Below are 19,282 nucleotides of genomic sequence, written 5' to 3'. Positions count from 1 at the left end.
TGTCTCTAACACAGCCAGCAGCAGAAGGCAGTCACCTGCCATCTCTGCCTGCAGCAAAATGTGGGTTTTGCCTGTTTCCTAACTGTTAATGCTTAAACCCAGCAGCTTTGAGGCATGTAGTCTCTGACAGCTGGGGCTGGGTAGGTCCTTCTCCAAACTCCTTTTAGCTGCAAGCTCCAACATGGACTTGGGCTCCACCACCACTAACACCACTCAACCTTTTCCTGCAGGTATTTAATGACCAGTTTCATGAGCGATTAAAGACAGTTTTGCCCTTGAGCCAGCCTGCTTTTACTCTTCTTCCCTGAGGAAGGTAGGGCTCCACGGGTACCATTTCTTCCCTTTTTCATCGGAAGGGCATGTCCCAGTCTGACACCTAATTTTTAGCACTCTTATTCTGAAGCTGGAGACTGCATGTTTAAAGCCTCAGATCTACTCTGACTGCAGTCAGTGGGAATTTTCCTATGTAGGTGCTAAGTATTATTCAGTGTAAGCAAAACTTGGCCTGTTACTTCTAGCTTATTTTCCATTATAAATCAAATCCTCTCTAATTTTTGCCTGAAGTCTTTCCTCCTACAGAGGAATTTGTTGTAGCTATAACGTTGCCATGAAATATTTCAGCCACGAAAGCTTGAAAATAACTTTCTTCCCTTTCAGAAGTCATGTTTCTCAGGGAAGCTAGCTTGCTCTAGGACTTCTGAATGTGGTTTGTTGTTGTATTTTGACCCAGAGAGCAGTTTTTGGTTGTTGGTAGAGCAATTTGATTGTGTTCTGAAGTCAATAGCTTTGCAGGCTGAGTTGCTAGCAAAGCATTTAAAGATCTCTCTACATCCCCCATGAAGGTGCGTGTTTTAATGACAATGTATCTCTGCTCTCCAAAGCTTAATAAGACAACAAGAAAGATTTAGGTCCAAGCTTGAATTCACTTATACTAAAATAAAGCAGGCCCAGGTTCCACTTGCTGGAAGCTGGTGAGTGCCTTCCTTCGGATGTGTACAGCACTATGAATGGGCACCTCAAGGACAGCATGTAGCACCTCCATGCCTTTCATCACACTCTCCCAACAGGGTGTTGGTAATCTGTAGCACCTTGTCCTGGAGTCCAGGAGATAAAGTAGGGACAGTGGGGATGGAGGGAGCAAGAACCAGAAAACTGAAAATATTTGGGCATTGAAGAGTGGAGCTGGAATATCATTTCAACCTTGTGAAGACTCCTGGTGCTGCCTGTCCACATCTGTGAATGGGATTTGACAGGACATCCTAGTGAAGCAAAGGAGTCAGTAATGAAGATCTAGTGCAGACAACACATGCATTTTATGGTGCCTTAGCTCTAGCCTGGTCCTGTGGAGTTTCCTTGCTTCCCCATGCCAGGTTATTTCACACCTCCTCCCCAGAGGGAATAGGGCTGAAGGCAAAAGAAATCCGGCTTTATGGACTGAATACGTGTACGTGGTTACAGCACACTGAACGTGAGCCTGCAGTGCACCCTCTGCATTACCTTCCTACAACAACAACCACTCTGTGATGCAAATCAGTTTGATAAGTGCTTATGAAACACCCACAGTCTTGTACTGTGGATTCAGACTATAACAGTATTGCTTTGGAAGCACCAGTGACAGGAAAACTAGCTGTTTAAACCCTACTGCAAAGATGAGTCCCAGAAGAGTCCTGTGGTACCTCTGCATATAGCAACAATCAGCAAGAGTTTGATCTTAAAGTATTTCATAGCTATACAATGTCTGGAGAACTGCTTTGAGGTAGAAAGGAATCCCTTCAAGCATTTTGAAGATTCAATTGCATGACAGCATGTTTATATTGCTGGTGCTATAGTGTGCAGGTAAGCATTGCTTTGGGTGTTAGCAGATAATCTTAAATCTTTTAGTCACGCTATTGATCTTTACATCTTAGTGGTTGCATGAGATATATGAAGCTACCACTATTCAGCAGCATTATGCTCTTTTGTTTGCTTCTTTCTAGTTCAGAATGTTCAGCTTCTTTGCGCATATCTATGGAATTACTATTGTTACTATTATTATTAACATATTTGTTTTAAAGGATAGAGCTGTCACTCCCAAGCTAATGGAGTCCATACCAAAATTAAATGAGACTGTGAAGTAGTCAAGTGTATGATGAGAGTGGAAATAAAGTTTTCAGCTACTGAAAGTTTTTGTTGTCAATGCCAATTTTTTAGCACGAGATCCCTTTATTAAAAGACTGGTGATATAAAACATATTATAAAATTATAAAACATGCAGAATATGCTAATGGTACTAACATAACAGAAGAAGCCCTTTTCATACACTGAAGGGATGCCTTCAGGACTATGTAGTCATTTCTATTAGAGGGCAACAATGCATATAGACATTAATTTTATGTAAGAAGGCAGATTGATAGACTTTTTCTCCAGAGTATCTGGGTTATGTTATTTGAGACAGTGGTTTTTATTGCTTATTTTAGGCTTTTAAACCTGATGATGTTGGCTATTAATGCCTTTTACTGTAGAGATTATAAGCTGAGGTTCCTGTATGAATTGATGTTTGATGACAAATTCCTGCATTTCAGTATCATTTCAGTTTGCCTGTTATTGCTGTCTGGATGTGGTTTGTAGTTCTGCATTCTTTTAAAGCAGTAACCCTGGTTTTAATTTTTTTGCCTCTGAGGGAAGGAGTGTTAACAGAAGTCTTGTCCATGAAGTAATACAAGAGGATGACTCTCAAGTTCCCAGCTGCAGTGATGCTTTCAAAGCAGTATTCTCTCATCCAATATTCTGCATGGCCACCAGGATCATGAAGCAAGACTTGCAGCCCACCAGCCTCTGAGCTGTTCCCCAGTTTTTTTACAACTCTTTCAGAGAAGAACTTTTTCCTAACATCCAACCTGAACCTTCCCTGGAGCAACTTGATGCCGTTACCTCATCGCTGTTACCTGAGAGAAAAGGCTGATCCCCACCACTCCACAACCTCCTTTCAGGTTGTTGTTAGAGTCTCCCCTGAGCCTCCTCTTTTCTAGACTGAACACACCCAGTTCCCTCAGCTGCTCCTCATAACACTTGTGCTCCACATCCTTCAAAGCTTCATCGCCCTTCTCTGAATGCGCTCCAGAGCCTCCACACCTTTCTTGTAGTGAGGGGACCAAAACTGAACACAGAGCTTGAGGTGTGGCCTCAGTCCTCCTTCATTCCTTAAAGCTTCCTCACATACCTACTTCCCGAGCTAGCTTTGCCTGTTAGGCCCAGCACACTGGGTGCAGACACCTGTCTGACTTGAGCATTTAGGCCAGCAAGCAGGCAGAGCTGTGATTTGGACACCCCTTATCAGGCATGGGAAGCTGGGTGAGACATCCTGAAGTCAGCAAGTTGCTTATGGGCACAGCTGAACTGTGATCTACCATCCTGTCCTAGCAGCTGCAAGTTCCCTAGCTTCCCACAGGTCTTCTCTATGTTGTGTGATAATTCTTATACCTAAATTATATGCATTTTTTCCCTTTTCATTCCAGCTTCTGAGGAGTCGGGAAGATAAATTGTATTTCATGTCAGCCCAATCGTCTGAAACTTTGAGTGTGAACTGGAGAGTCCCTGGGAGAGGGCTGGAAGTCCTCCAAACTCGTAAGACCTGCAGACTTTAGGGAGCTGTTGCATGCAGTTTTTCAGTGTGGATTTCTTTGCCAGATCAGCTCTGAAACAGATTAGAAGTTGTCGTGGTGAAAACTGAAGAAGGCTGAATGCTAAAGACAATATAACAGCTGCTGGAACATGTAAATGTGAGGTCACAGCTATACAGGATTGAGGAGAGAGATCCAAAAAGTAGGAGTTCACAGTCTGATACTCATTGAAATTATATGATACAGGACTGTACAATGTGACTTCTTCAGATAAACTTGTATTGACGTCAAAACTCAAATCATTACATCTATGCTTTTCAAGTACCGGCTCGTACCATCACTGTCTGATCCTAGCTGATGCCAGATTTCCATCCTTGATTACTTATTTGTTTATTTTTACTTTTCCTTCAATGTGTGTCTGTCTAGCACTCCCATTGCTCTGTGCATTTCAGAAGAAGATCTGGCTAATGCTTCTGTCACTTTCCTTCTGTGTGCATTAGTGCTATTTGCCTCATTTAGGCACTGGGGTAGATCTGTTTCAGTTGGCTTAGCTAGGACTAACTCTAATCTTTCATGTTCACACAAGTCTTATTATCTAGCTTATCTTAGACCGTGGCAGCAGCAAATAAGCAGTGGTGAGCGCAGAGAGACTGGGCTGTACAAACTTGCTGGCTCTGGAAGTAAGCCTGAAAGTTAAATGAGGCAGGAGAATGGGCAACTCCCTCTGCTTGTCCTGGAAAAATGTTGGGCTGAAAGAAGATCTGGTCTTCTGTCTTGAAATTACAGCCTTTTTTGAAGCTCCAAGAAGTCCTGGGGATTATTTCCATTTTAGTGAGATGATCTGTGTATAATCTCTGCAATCCAGTTAAAAATTAACACATCACTCAGCAATAACTCCTTTTTTTCTGCTACTTTCTGATTCTTTTTCTGGGGCATTACCTGTCTCTGGGATGCTGAAGAAGTATCTACATTTTATTCCTTGCTTATTGGAATGCATCCATCAATAATACATTCCCCTCTCTAAAGTAGGCTTAATTCTTCTGTCAAAATTATTTCAAAAGAGTTAACAGACATAAACACAACCCACATCCCCTCTTTTCCATTTGTTTTCCTCTAAGTTCTCCTGCTTGTTCCATTACAAACGTTGTTCCCTGGGAGCCCGGAGAAGATGTATTGGTGTTCCACCCAGAGTCAGACCTATTTGCCTAACCAAGGGTCTTTTCTTGTCATTGTATTTGTAGTTCAGCAGCTTGTAGGTCATTTCTGCCTTATGCTACTGAATAATGAAAGGATAAAGGATATGATTTGTATTACTCACACAACCTGCATTTTCTAGAAGCTAATTATTCTCCTTAGGGTATTTGCCTTATCCTACACTTGATTAGGTGCTGAGTGGTGTTTGGAGAGGCTTCTGTGATGATTCAGTTAAAATGAATATTTTGTTGTTGCTATTTGTTTATTTTATTTTATTCTGCTTTATTTTTAAGATGAAACTGAAAAAATCTCAGACAATTATGTCATGAACCTGTTCCATAAAACATTTGTAAATAGAAGATTTCTATTCTGCTCTGGGGCTTGTGCCTCTGTTATGTACTTTAAGTCAGCAGATGTCAAGCTTTAAGACAATACACTGAATATCAGTGCCATAAAAAACTCCGAAGAGTTTAAATCTTTATATCTGATTGCTTCATGGCACCCATGGCCATGCATGGCCAATCTTTCACTGAGGAATGACTGGAGAGCTGAGAAGCCCCCAGAAGGAAACTGTTATTGTCCTACCAACCTTCCCACCATGTCCCTGCTCACCCACCCATGCCATCATGTCTACATTTCTGCCCTGCACACGGTGCGGCTCCAAACTCATCCCTCCCATCACTGAGAAAGCTCCCATGGAGGGAATGTTGCCTGAAAAACCGATTTGGATTTCAGCATTGAGCTGAAGTTTCATTGCGATTTCTGAACCTATTTCATTCTGACCCAGGGTGAAGCACACAGCTCCAAAGAGTTTTATGGGATAGGAATGCCATAAAAAGTGGAAAGCCAAAAATAACTTTTTTCCCTTCTTTCCTCACAGCCAGTACACACTCAGGGCACAGAGAGGAAGGGAGGGGCGTGCTATGACTGTCAAAAAGAACGATGTCTGTAAGGCCTTGGAGGAGTGGGCTGCAGCATCTGGTTTAGTTGCTGACTTCTGAAGAATTTCATCAGTAATAAAGTTTCACCCAAACGTTGTTTTTGACAGCACTGTAAGTCCTGTTGAAAACCACTCTCGGCCCTTTTATCAGCTGAAATCAGCACCTGGACAGATTTAAGAAGTAATAACTACATCCTAGTGCAACCACTACTCTCTACAGGAACAGTCTGAAGAAATAACACTTCCCCAGGAGATGGAGCAAGAAGATAGTGTGTTACAGATGTCTTTTAGAGCAGAGGCTGATACAGACAAGGAGAGAAAAATTAAATAGGGTGTCTTCATAGCAAGACAATGGGCTTTGGGACCAGTGGAGCACAAAGTGAGACCCAGAGATAAAGACCACAGGACCATTTGGGTTGGGAGCATTCTTGGAGGTCCCAGGGCAGCCCCTGTCTTGGGCAGACCAGTCTTGCAGCTGAATCATGTTGCCTGGGATCATCTGGCTAAGTATGGCTTGCCATAAAGGATGGAAATGCCTCATGGTAGAAAATAACAAAACAGAACAAAACAAAACAAAAAACAACAATCAACACCCCAGTTTCTCACATTCAGTGAGAATTTGTAGTGTGGTAACCTGTCTCTGCTGCCTCTCTTCCGGTCATGATGTGACTTGCAAAGGAGTCTGACTCCATCTTCTTTACAGTACTTAGCTCTCCTTTTAACCACCCCAAGTCTCTCTGTCTCTTCATAATTGTTCCCAAATTCTGCTTAATATTGCTTCCAAAGACTAGATCTGAGGTCAGGAAACACCATTAAATGTATGTTTGTCCCTTGAGCTGGATCCCAGCGAGCAGTGTGGCGACTGCCAGAAGCAGAAGGGGAGTGTGCGGGTGGAGGAGTGGTGTGGGAAGAGGGGTCTCCTATTTTAGATCTTGATGTTGATCAACGCTCAACCTTTCCTTTGGCCTGGAACATGAATTGCATCAAGTCTTGATAGTAACAGTCTGGAAAACTCGTGTTAGTGATTACTGCTGGAAGGGGTTAGTTTTCATGCTTTATAATGCAGCACAGTGGGTCTTGTAGGCATCTCTTCTGTAACGGGCATTTTATTTTTCCTGCTGCTGGTGTTCTCAGTATGTGTGCATGATGCAGGACCAGGTGCAATAGTGTATCAGCAGAAACAGCCTAGGGATAACTACAATGACTACAGCAGCTGAGTGAGTCCTTTGGTCCTTTTTTTTGCTTGTTTCATTCATTTATCTATGACTGTGGCCATTCCAGGAGATGGCCAAGTAGAGAGTGGATGAGCTGCGCAGCATGCATGAGGGAGTTCAGCTGCACTTGTTTATCGGTTGGTAACAGCTTGGAGAGAAGGTGAGGTCTAGGAGTGCCTTCCAGAAACTGAAACAAGCAGGTGCTTGCACTGCAGCTCAGTGTTTGGTTAGTATTCCACTGGCTGCAAGAGTGTTCTTTCAAAAAAAAAAAAAAAGAAAAGAAATTGAGAATTGTACTGCACTTGTCATCCCAACCAGTACTCTTCTGGTTTTATGTGGAAGTGGGTTATAAGTTACAGTTGCTTTGGGAATCCACACTTTAGATTTTCGACTTCTGTAAGTCTGATTTCTCAATCTGACTGTTCCATTAAACATATAAACTGAATAAGGCTATAAATACTACCTGTGAGTAAATGTCTTAATTGTTATGTCAACAACATAAGCATATATAGCTTTTTAAACTGCATGAAAGTTCAAATCATTCCTCAAGTGGCCTGGACTCTAGCTATACAAATGAAAAACTTCTTGCCAAGCCTTACTTAAATGTAGCACACATCTTTTATTACAAAGAAAGAGAAGTGATTTGCCAAGCTTTATTTTTCCTCCACTAGGTAACAGCATTAAAACACACCTACACACCTCCACATGGCAGGAGAAGAGGAGCCCCTATCCCTGTTCCACAGCCCATCTCTAGTAGCGTCTGCCTGTCTGAAAGCCGAGTGCACCTGGATCAGGATCTGCTCTCCATCAGTCTTGGCACCCTTGCATCAGCAGTGCTGGGTACTCCAGCAAAGCTGGACTCCGTGTGATCATGAATAGCATCTGCAGACTTAATGCAGAGTCCCAGTGAGCTATGGATGTGCAGCTGCCTTGGTCACCCTAAAGAGCCATCTCTCATTTCACCATCCCCAGTGCTATCCCATCAATTTCTTCTTCCTTTTTTTGTGGGGCTTATACAAGGTAGGAGTTACTCACATAACAATATGGCAGCTTACATCTGTTGATGGAATTCAACTATAGCCATGGGAAATGGGCTTTTGAAAGTCATAAACTAAGAGTGCTGGCTCAGGCTGACTCCCAGAGTCTGAATCTTGGTAAAGTGCAGCCAAATTGTGCCGCTTATTAGGTTCAACAGTCCTTGATCTATTTTGATCCGCCTCGATAGCTTTCATAAGAACAGGTTGGGAAAACTGATGAAGAAAAAATAAAAAAGCTTTAGCTCAAAGTAAGTAGCAAGATGCAGTGCACTGAGAGCTGGCAAACCTCTGTGCTTTGTGGTCCTTCCAGATGAACGTATAATTGCAAAGGAAGAATGTTTTTGGAGATAGATGTTGCCAACTGAAACAGAAAACGTTCCTGTAAACAGCAGTTGTTGCATTTGATTTTTTTCACAGAGGTAAAGCTGATGTTCTTTTCTGTAACAGTCCCTTACGTTTCTGCCTGGTCACCCTTGTGTCATTTTTCCGTATTACCTGTTGCCATAGTATCCAAGTAACGATGCCAACATGCTTTGAGATGACTGAAACTGCACGTTGCCGTGTGTTTGCCTTTAACTTGGACAAAGAAAATATGAGAGAAAGCTGCACCAGATGTCTACAACTAGCAGGGCTGAGAATTGTGCTTGGATGAGGGTATTCATGTACACAGCTTCAGGTGTGTCCCAAAGCCTCCTCCATTAGCACTTGGGCTCCATGCCCATTTGCTGGAGAAAGATGCCCAGTGCAGACTGCCTGAGCTGGCAGTCTGCTTTGTCCTCAGTGTATATGGAGCATGAGCATAAGTGTTAATTGATCAGCCTTCTTTCCTCAGCAAGTTTGTGTATGTGTGTATGTATATTGCCTTGGTTTTATAATCTTACTAGAACTTTTGGGGCTGAAGAAGAAAAAAAAAGTACTTTCAGAATATCACTCTGTTTCCTGAGCACTTCATCTTGTCCATGCGGGTGTTCTGCCTTGGAGATTACCCATATGCCTTAAAATACTTTCAGAGCAGGCATGCAGCTTGCAGGCAGGTAGAGGAGGAAGGGTTGTTCTTGTGGCCCCTGGGAACACCGAGAGCGGACTTTTTGAAGAACTTTCCTTCCATCTGTTACTTGTAGTTGTGATCTGAGAAATGTCTCCCAACAAGTGAACAGCCAAATATGAGCATGTGTTTTCTACTTCTAGATACTGTGTTGAATTGCGGCCCCAGATGCCAGTTAAATAACTGTCCTTTCTTGCCCACATTAGGAATAGTTTTGGGACTCTAACAGATGAAGTGCTATAGTATTGTGCCTACAACTGTTTACATATGGAATGGTTCTGATGGAGAGCAATACATGGCCAAGAACAATACATTTCAAAATGACTATGCTGTCTATGAAGACCTTTAAGCGAACCTAATTTCTTTCAAGGTAAATACAACTGAGCTGCAAGGCAGAAAAGCTCTTAGAATAAGCTTTACATCCTTTCATCTTGGTAGCGTTGGAGTGCTTGAGCTGGCCCGCTCCCTCCAGTCCCTTCATCCTTTTTCTAATAGCTTGTGTTTTTGTATTTGGGAATGAAGAAAGCCCCAGCATTCTGCAAGGAAATACTCCAACTTATTGGTCAAAGGCAGCTGGCAGGGAAGATGCCATCTCTGTTGCTTTTGTGGCTTCCTCTTTAGAATCACAGAATCATAGAATTGTTTGAGATGGAAGGGACCCTTAGGGACCATCTAGTCCAACTCCCCTGCAATGAACAGGGATACCTACAGCTAGATCAAATTGCTCAGAGCCCCATCCAGCCTGACCTTGAGTGTCTCCAGAGACAGGGCATCCACCACATCTCTGGGTAACCTGTTCCAGTGTCACTTATCATAAAAAAAAAAACCTTCTTCCTTACATCCAGCGTGAATCTCCCTTGTTTTAGTTATGAAACCATTTCCCCTTATTTTATCACAGCAGACCCTGCTAAAGTGTCTGTCCCCTTCTTTCTTACAGTCCCTCTTTAGATACTGAAGGGCCTCTATCAGGCCTCCTTGGAGCCTTCTCTTGTCCAGACTGAACAACCCCAGCTCTCTCAGCCTGTCCTTGTAGGGAGGTGTTCCATCCCTGGGATCATTTTTGTGACCCTCCTCTGGACATGCTCCAACAGGTCTGTGTCTCTCCTGTGTTGAGGACTCCACATCTGGATGCAGTACTCCAGGGGAAGTCGCACCAGTGCAGAGAGGCAGGATCACCTCCCTAGACCTGCTGGCCATGCTTCTTTAGATGCAATCCAGAGACTTCCCCTTACTGCCACAACTTTTCAAATATCACTGAAAGTCGCTTGGTGACTACATCAGCCAGTTCCCTCAGGGCTCTGGGATGCATGTCATCGAGATTTATGGGTGTTCAGGTTCCTCATGTGATTGTGAATCTGATTTTTGCTTGCTTACAGCGGGAGGGGCATTGTTCCCACGGTCCCCACACAGGAGCCTGAGATCAGTGCATGGGTGTCAGTGAGCCTGGCCACAGGAAAAAGGACAAGGCTTTAGCCTGCAGATGTAGAAACGGCTTCTCCAGGCTGCTACAAGGTCAGCTGTATCAGCGTTGATCCTACAGAGCTCAGCAGAAAGCAGCACTCTCTCTTTGGGCTGTCCATCTTTCTCTGTGCTTGCATCCTCTGCCCAGGACATTTTGAGTAAACATGCATCATAGGGAACACATCCCTGCATGCCTTTGGAAGGAATTTGGGGACATCTGAACCCACACTCAGTCAGCTGAGGTCAAGCATGGGAATGGATGAGCAGGGAAAAAGAGAAATGCTATGGCTGCATTCTGAGCATCCACCTTCCTCAGGCTGCAGCACAGAAGATTCAGCATCTGTCAGAAACCCTTGTGGAGACCCTGTCATTTGGCCCTTCCTGCCATTTGTCCCCTGAACAAGACCACCAATTCATTTTTTTTTAAAGTCAAAAGTAATTGAAGTAGCTACAGAAATCCCACAGCCCTGAGGGAATGGCTGTGGAGTCTGTTTAGGCAAAACAAGCAAGAGAAATATTACTTCATCATCAAAGTACTAAGTATGTGTTTTGAATCCATACATCGTGAGCTAATTACCAGATGGACTGAATAGAACAAAAGAAATAGCTCAAATGATAAACATCAAAAAAAGGATGATTCAAAAAGCCATCTGAAATGCGTTTTGTCTCCTTGCACACACAGATGACCTTCAGTCATCTCATTTTACGTGACTGTATCTTTTGCTCTGTGAGATTTGCTCAGTGTTTCACTGGGGCCACTTCACAAAGGTGCCGTTTCCAAGGACAATTCTTGCTTGGTCTCCATTGGTGCCCTGTGCTCAGTACAGAAGCAGGACCCTGCCCGTGGGGTATATCACTTTGGGATGGAGAGGGATGAAACCACCAGGGAGGAAGAGCCCAGGCTCGCTGACTTTGCTTGCTCTATAGCATGGCCCTGGCAGCTGTGAATTCATTCAGATGTTTAGGAGGCAGTGAAGGGGATCTAGGTGCTGACACATATAAGACTTGGTTGGCGACAAGGGACAGGGGGCCCAGCAGTAAATGGCATCCTGTTCTTGTTAGACACAAGGAAGAGTGGGAGCAGAGTCAAGCCATGCAAACATGACAATTTTTGTCCTCTAAGTGCCCCTTTGAAGCAGATGGAAGTAATATACCTTATTTGGCCTGGTTGGACTTTTTATAGCAAAGCAATTGGTAGATAGAAACGTTCCTTGTGGTTTTTCACATCTATTTGTTCCTCAATCTCATTTTTTTTTTAAGCTTCCCTTTGAATGAGACAACCAAAACCAATTCCATCTGTATTTCTGCTCATCTCTAAAGTCGATGGCAATGAGCACTCTGTGCTCAGCTGGTGGTGAGCTATACACCCAGAATGAAAACAAGAGAAAGCATTACTGCATAATCCCATTTGCCTTTTTTTCTTTTTCAGGCCAGGTAACATGGTTCTGTGTTTGAAGCTTATCCTTATTCTGTGATACAGTACAGGAGACAGTGTGATTTTGGATTTCTAACACTGACCCTAGTCTTCCATAGTGTATGGGAACTGTTGATCACGGCCTGATTCTCTGATTGACCACCTGAGGCAAGCAATGAGTCAGCTGCAGGAGCACAGGTGAAGGCAATTCATCTGTGATACCAGAAGGGGGGAGCCTGTGAGAGCCTCCACCTCTTCAGATCCCATTTAAGAGCTGACTGGCACTGAGGAAGTATGTCTTCTGGAGATTACTGCCTGTGGAGTTTACTGTGAGCCTATGACTTTGGTGAGCATTCCCATTTATTTTGATTATCTTTCCATTGCAATAATCTTACTAAGCCTAACCTTTGTATACCTATTGTCTGTACATATGGCAATACAATCATGTAATCTGTCTGGGCAGCACAATATCATGAGATGTGGCACAGAATGAGGTTGTAGGGGGTCGCACAAAAATTAAGTGCTATTACTATGTGATGCCATGCAGAACAGCAGCAGTTTTACAGCATTGCCCAGGGGTTAACCAGTTTAGTAAGTCAGGAATAACTCTGAATTCTTTGATTAAACACTGGGAGCTGAGTGATATGCTTCATCACACAAACAAGTGGGATTTTTGGGATGCTCACTGCTAACATGTTTTTTGTGCTATTGAGGCCAACAGCTTTGTATTAACTTAAAAAAAATAATACTGCTACCACAAACATTTCTACAGCAAGACTGAGAAGAATGAACTGCAGCTGAAACTTGCTTATCCTGCTGTTTTCTGAACAGTTATTTCAATGCTATGGATGGAGACATCATGAGAATAAATGCATTTGTTGGCCGGGAAAGGGACTTGTTGGCCTTGTTGTCCAGTTCCAGGGCCAACACAAGAAGGATGTAGAGCTACTGGAGCAGGTCCAGAGGAGGGCCACAATGATCAGAGGGCTGGAGCACCTGCTGTATGAGGACAGGTTGAGAGAGCTGTGGTTCTTCAGCCTGAGGAAGACACAGGGGAACTTAATAGTGGCCTTCCAGTACCTGAAGGGGGCCTACAGGAAAGCTGGGGAGGGACTTCTTATAAGGGCACGTAGCAACAGGACAAGGGGGAATGGCTTTAAACTGGGAGAGGGTAGATTTAGACTAAGTATTAGGAAGAAATTATTTACACTGGAACATGTTGCCCAGAGAGGTTGTGGATGCTCCCTCCCTGGAAGTATTCAAGGCCAGGCTGGATGGGTCTTTGAGCCACCTGGTCAAGATGGAGGTGATCTTGCCTATAGCAGGAGGTTGGAATTAGATCATCTTAAAGGTCCTTTCCAACCCAAACCACTCTGTGGTTCCCTTGACCCAACAGAGGTCAGGAGATCAAATGCTGGTGGTTATTCTGCTGTCTTAGAGTAAAGAAAATAAGCAAAGAGAAGAGGGATTTTGTTTCAACTCCTGAAAGGACTAAAGAAATGGCCAACAGAAATGCAAGTTCTAGGTATGTCTCATTTTCAACCATACCTTGGGAGTGCAGTCTTAGTTTTTGCTCATCATTCTCACCATGAAACTTAATCCCAAATTCTAGAAGCAAAAATATTTTGGCAAGTGAAGCTTGTTTTTCTTTTTTCACTTTTTTTTTTTAAAAAAATATATATATATTTTGCATGGAAATCAGGAAACAGCAAGAGAATTTAGGAACTGGGAGACATAGGTAGAATATATTTGAAACTTCAATAAATGTGATGCCACCTCCTTGGCTATGCTGTTTTCCTAGTCTTCCAAACCAGACTATTTGAAATGGCAGGAAAACTTTACCCAATTTACAGTCAGCTCCTTGTCACCTTACAGTTGGCTGCTAAAATGCCCACAGTAATCAAATGCCTTACCTGGTAGTATGGCTGGGTTGGATGGGAATAAATGGCCTTGAGTCCATATCCAACCACATTTGTCACTGAGGGATGTCCAGGGTGGTGCTTGCCACAAATTCGTGGTCACTGTATGACGTGCTGTATCCAAAACAAAACGTGACTGTGGTGAGGAAAAAAAAAGTTCAGCACAGCCTGTAGTGTGTCAGGGCAGCCAAATTTGCAGCTATGGCCAACTGGATCATCTACAGTATAGTGCTCGATGCTTGCTGCAGGAGGCCCCTGGGTTTACAAGGGAGAAGAGCAGTGTGAGAATGTTTTCTGTTAAGGTTGTGATGACAGCTGGGAAGAGCTACTGGTTGTTGCTCTCACTTCTTCCAGATGAAGAAAAAAATATCACTTCATCTTTCATCTCATTGGAATACTGGGTTTAAAAAAAAAAAGAAGAAAAAAAGAGCAGTTGCTATGGTTTGAAAAGTGTTTGTGGGAACATGAGACATAAGAAAGTATCTTGGGCTTCTCTTGGGCCCCTCAGCTGCGTGCCTTTTTCCTGTAGAGGAGTGGAGCTAAAACAGAAACTGTCCATGCAGAGGCCCATTTTCATCTGTTTTAATTCAGTTATATTCATTTAATTGCAAAAGAGAATGGTAACTGGGGACATCTTGGTAGTGTTTCAGTAAGGTTTTCTGGAAAGCAAACACTCAGGGAATGCTCCAAACACACACTGGACAGAGTATTCACCACACCTGTGAAGAGCTCAGGGTAAGGGTATCAACATTAGATCTCATCAGTCATGGCCTCCTCCCTCCATGCCTGCTTCTGCATCTTCAGGGTTTGGGCCTTGAAGTACACCATGCTATCATTTCCCAAAGAAACAAGGCACACTCAGTGAGTGCTTGTGGCAGCACCTTGGAAAGCAGCCTTCATGCCAGCTAAAGAGAGGCATTGTACTTGAGTAAATTTGTGCATCGTGCTGGTTGTGTCAATCTCAATGCCATGAATATGTGGTAAGCATAATATGCCTTGATGGGAGCTGCAAAACAGCCATCATTTCAAGCTGTTTCTTCTCTAGATTTGTTCCTCTGAGAAGCTGCTCTTGCACTGAGAAAGATGGGGAGGAGTCCTAAAACCTAAGAAAATAGTCACAAGGATTTGTTCCTGTCCCTCGGAGATGGTGACCTTCTGAAAGGCCATTTAATCCAATTCAGTCCATCCGCACAGATCAGGGCTTATGTTATCATTCTGAGAGACACAAATTCTTGATTATAAGGTTGAAAAAGAGAAATCAAGGCCTTTCTCTGCCTGGGCTCAGCCTTTCAAAATTGGACGTATGGGTTTATCTGACTGTCAGTACACATTTCTGTACAATACTGTTATTTTGGATCTATGTTTTTATTCTACCATTTCAGACCTCATCTAGCAGCAAATACATCCTCTTCAGTGAGCTGCTGTGTCCATAACAGAATCCTAAAATAATGACTTAGTTCAGATTGGAAGTTTAGAAAAATTCTGAGGCTGAGGAACCAAAAACTCTGTGCTCTTGTTCCAGTGCTTGACTACCTCCATGGTAGGAGAAATAATTTTCTTTATATCTACTTGGATACTCTCTTGCTGCAATATCTATTGCTTGCCTCTCGGCACATCTATCCTTTTGTAACTCCATAGCCTAGCTCATCCTCCTGTGTGCCTTGCCATCAGCTAGCTGCAGGCTCCAGTGTGTTTTTTAAGGCTAAACAGGCCCAGCTGCCTCAGTCTCTCCTCACATTTTCTGTCCTCCAGCACTCTGCCAGACTCATGCCTGTATGACAGAGTCTTTCTCTCACTGGGGATTCCAAACCTGGATGCAGTTCTCCAGATGTGGTCTCATGAGTGCTGATTGGAGGGGACTAATAAACTCCCCTGATTTGCAGCTGTGCTTTTGTAAATGAGCTCACTGTGCTGCTGGCTTTCTTTGCATCAGGGATACACTGCTGCTATATATGTGACGTTTCCATTCACCCTCCTCCTCCCTGCTGGGTCTTTTTATTTCAAAGCTGTTTGAAGCTCACTAGCTGGTCTGAATTGCATGGGCTGAGTCGATATCAGATGTAGAGCTTTGCTTTGCCTTATTTGAACTTCATGAAGCATGTGGCTGTTCGTGCCACCAGCATCCTTAAGTCCCTTTGAAAAGCAGTCATGTCTTCCATTCTATCAATTTCTCTCCTCTTTCTTCAGAAGGGCAGTTGACAAATATACATTATAAACAGCTCCAGATTTGGTGTTGTCCTCAATCTCGCTGAGAGTGTGCTCTGTGTTCTCCTCCAGACTGTTAATAAAGACATTAAATGGTAGTGGCCCCAGTACTGATTTCCTAAAGGATGCCTTTAGAAAGTAGCTGGCAGTTCAGCTTTAGCAGGATGGTTGGATGGAGATTAGCAGTACAATTTCCACCTGTTGCAGTCCCTTATCCAGTCCATAGGTTGCCAATTTGACTGTGCGTTGTTTTGAAAAAACAAAACAAAAAAAAAAACCTCACAACAGAAGAATACTTTTATTTTTCAAAGTTTGATCGATCAATGAAAGAAAGTGCAGAACATTTCTGCAAAGCTCAAATAACTGTACAGCTGATTCTGCAGAGTTTTCTCACCAGAAAGTAAGTGCCTGTTTGTTAAAGAGAGGGAGCTAGAAAGTCAGCCAAGTCCAACTATGGCCAGTATGGTTCTGCTGCTGGTACTGGTACTTTCAGAACCATATCACACCCTTCACATCTCTCTCCCATTGTTGCCTCCTCAAAATCACTGAACACACAGGTAAGGATCCATCTGACCACAAAGCGTCTGTGTCAGATCCTACATCAAGGCTGCCCTGCACACTTTGTTTTTCATTCACAGGTTGTATGGAAGAAATGGAACAAAACTCTCCACCAGGGAATGCTGCCAGCTTTCCATTACACTTAGAGGAAATCAGGTTGTCTTCCAGTGAGTTCCAGTCACCAAATGATTTTATTGTTACAATATGATGAAGCGACTTTTATTTTGTGCACTTCGTGGTGCCCAAAATGTTAGGTTTCACAGTATAGAATGGATGTGACAGTATTTATCATGGAAGCACTGAGCAGAGTATGTTGCAACTTCATTCAATTTTGCTGTTTTATGAACTTCTGCAGTAAAATGTGCCAGCAAATTTTTGTATTATTTTCATTCTGGCGATTAACTAATTATTCATATAATAAATACCAGCTAACTACAGGAAAGAGATTTATTTGTCACAGAGTTAGAAGAATGTCAAACTTTTCCCATTTCATGTAAAAAGGCAGAGGAAAAAATACTTCTAAAATGACTTTGCAACATGTGCTTTATTTTAAGTCATTACTGAATCAAAACTACACAATATACCCTTTTAATATACCTTACCCACTCAATGATTTTTTTTTTTCCTCAATAATTTTTTTTTTAACATGGAATGAAATCTACATTGCAAATGTAAATTTTCATGCTACAATGATCTCTATTGAGCCATTTGTGTCACTAATAATAGTAATTTAAGAAAAAAAGGCCAGTTTTCAAGCTCATATGCATGTCTACATTTGGGAACTTAAAAAAAAAAAAAAATAACAAACCTGTCTCAGATGTAAAAAAAAAAAAAAAAAAAAAAATGTGACTTGGAATATGTAAATGTTTTCCTATACCTGAAACACTGGAAGAAGAGTATCAGCTAACAGCAAAACAATGGTTGCCTTAAGTCATCGAAATGGGGAAAAGCATGTCATGGGGAGCAGAGAGAAGCACACACTATTCAGTTTTTAAAGGATTATAAGAAATGACGTAGCTCCTTAGGTCGTTGAATTCACTTTCTTTTCTCATCTAATGGAAAGCAGTAACTCTGGAGAAAATGGCCTAGCAGAACATCCCAATATTTCACTATAATTATTCTAGCCTTTAGTTACCCTTGACAAAAGGTCAAGTTTCAGTTGCTGTTTTGTTTTTTTTTCCTGAGTCATTGATGTTTGGTGGAAATGTTTTCTGTGACTGTACAAATAAAATAAGGCATTTAAAGAGATTGTAATTTGTATCCTTTTTGCTAGCAGAGGTTTGTCTGTGGTGTCCTTTATACATCAAAATCTCTGCTTTTCTACAAATGGGTATGGCTAGAATGCAGTTCCCACTGTGGCCCTGGGTCTTGGGTGTCCTGAAGGCTAGTCACTGTCCCAGAACTTGTAGCGTGAAAGTCAGTGACGTACAACAGCATATTGCACAATCCAATATGACTCCAGAAAAAGTTAGGAAGGTCCTCTAGAGTCATTTGTGGGTTCACTCCTTTCCTTTCTCTTTGAAGGTAATTATTGTCTGGAAAATTAAATTAGCCAGACAGGGATGCAAACTTTTTGTTGATTAAATTACAAAGCTGTCCCCAGATTGTAGAGGAGTGGCACATTAAAAACAGCAAATCATCCAACTTTCTTCACTGTTGATCCTTAATTTGAAAGGCAGCATGGATTCCAAAGGCTGTAGCTTCCAGGACTCCTTCAGTGAAAAATGATCGCTACCTAACTATAAAAGGCTTAGCTCTTAAGAGAATATTGTGCTTTTCCTTTTCTTTAAAATTCAGATGAAATCAACTTGATTTGCAGTGTGACACCAAAGAGATCAATTAGTTTTTTCCCTAGTCCACTTGATCATAGTCTCTGGTGAGCGATACAGGAAGATTAGTTTGGCGTACAGGTCTTCCTCTAGTTCCAGTTCTCCAGTCTCTCGCACTAAGAAAATGTCAGTACACAACTTCAAGATTCGGTCTACATTGGGTAGCTCCTCGAACATGATGGAGTGAGAGATCCCACTGAAAAACTCACGGACGAACTTCCCTATCACCAGGACGACTGATGCGTATAGTCCCATGATGCTGAAAAGAAAGAATGGAAAAAGTTCAAGCTGTGCCTTGAAAGATGATCATCTAAATCACAGAGAGCTCATCTACATGGTTAAGTAGAGTCTGTCAGCAGAGTGAACATTGATTTCTATTTAGGATCTTGTTTCTTCTGTGCTGTAGGATGAAAGAAAATAAGATCTCTTCCAACACAACAGAAAGCTGAGAATATACACAGCTGAAACTGCTGGCTTAAACGATTTAGCCTCAGTCAAATATGACAGTAGTCTTGCATCTTGTCTGCTACAGCTTGGAAGCTGTAGGGAAATCTCACAACCTCTGGCTACTAAATGCAAGTAATCTGTCAGATCTCATGTCTAATTGTTTTTATTGAAGTGTGCAAAAGTGGTGACAGACTGACAACTGCCTGAACTTGCAGGATAAAACTCATGTGAGGAGCTCTCCAAAGGATGCCGGAAGGGAATATCTTTCAGGAGGCACAGTCTCCCAACTTCCTCTATTTATGGAGCTATATTTCATAACAGCTTCAGACAGAGTTCTTGACTGCTAGCAATAGATTGGGAATGTCGCCAAAACTGATCAGTTTGGGCAGAACTTGGTTTTTAGTTAAACAAACATATTTT

General features: G+C 42.5%; 1 protein-coding gene across 9 annotated transcripts in view; it reads right to left on the bottom strand.

Annotated features, from left to right (window-relative positions):
- Positions 1–16,307: 16,307 nt before the first annotated feature.
- Positions 16,308–19,282, bottom strand: part of PIEZO2 (piezo type mechanosensitive ion channel component 2) — a 245,733-nt gene continuing 242,758 nt past the window's right edge. For all 9 annotated transcript variants that reach the window (XM_042869233.1, XM_042869225.1, XM_042869232.1 and 6 more), the window contains one exon: positions 16,308–18,674. In XM_042869233.1, the coding sequence (XP_042725167.1) occupies positions 18,422–18,674 (253 nt within the window). In that variant the 3' untranslated portion in view covers positions 16,308–18,421. The remainder of the gene's footprint in view (positions 18,675–19,282) is intronic.

This window comes from Lagopus leucura, unplaced genomic scaffold (genome assembly GCF_019238085.1).
Source record: "Lagopus leucura isolate 7727_CA_CO unplaced genomic scaffold, USGS_WTPT01 Super-Scaffold_100002, whole genome shotgun sequence".
Lineage (NCBI taxonomy): Eukaryota > Metazoa > Chordata > Aves > Galliformes > Phasianidae > Lagopus > Lagopus leucura.
The sequence above is the reverse complement of the archived record's forward strand: the minus strand, read 5'-3'. Positions and strand labels throughout refer to the sequence as shown.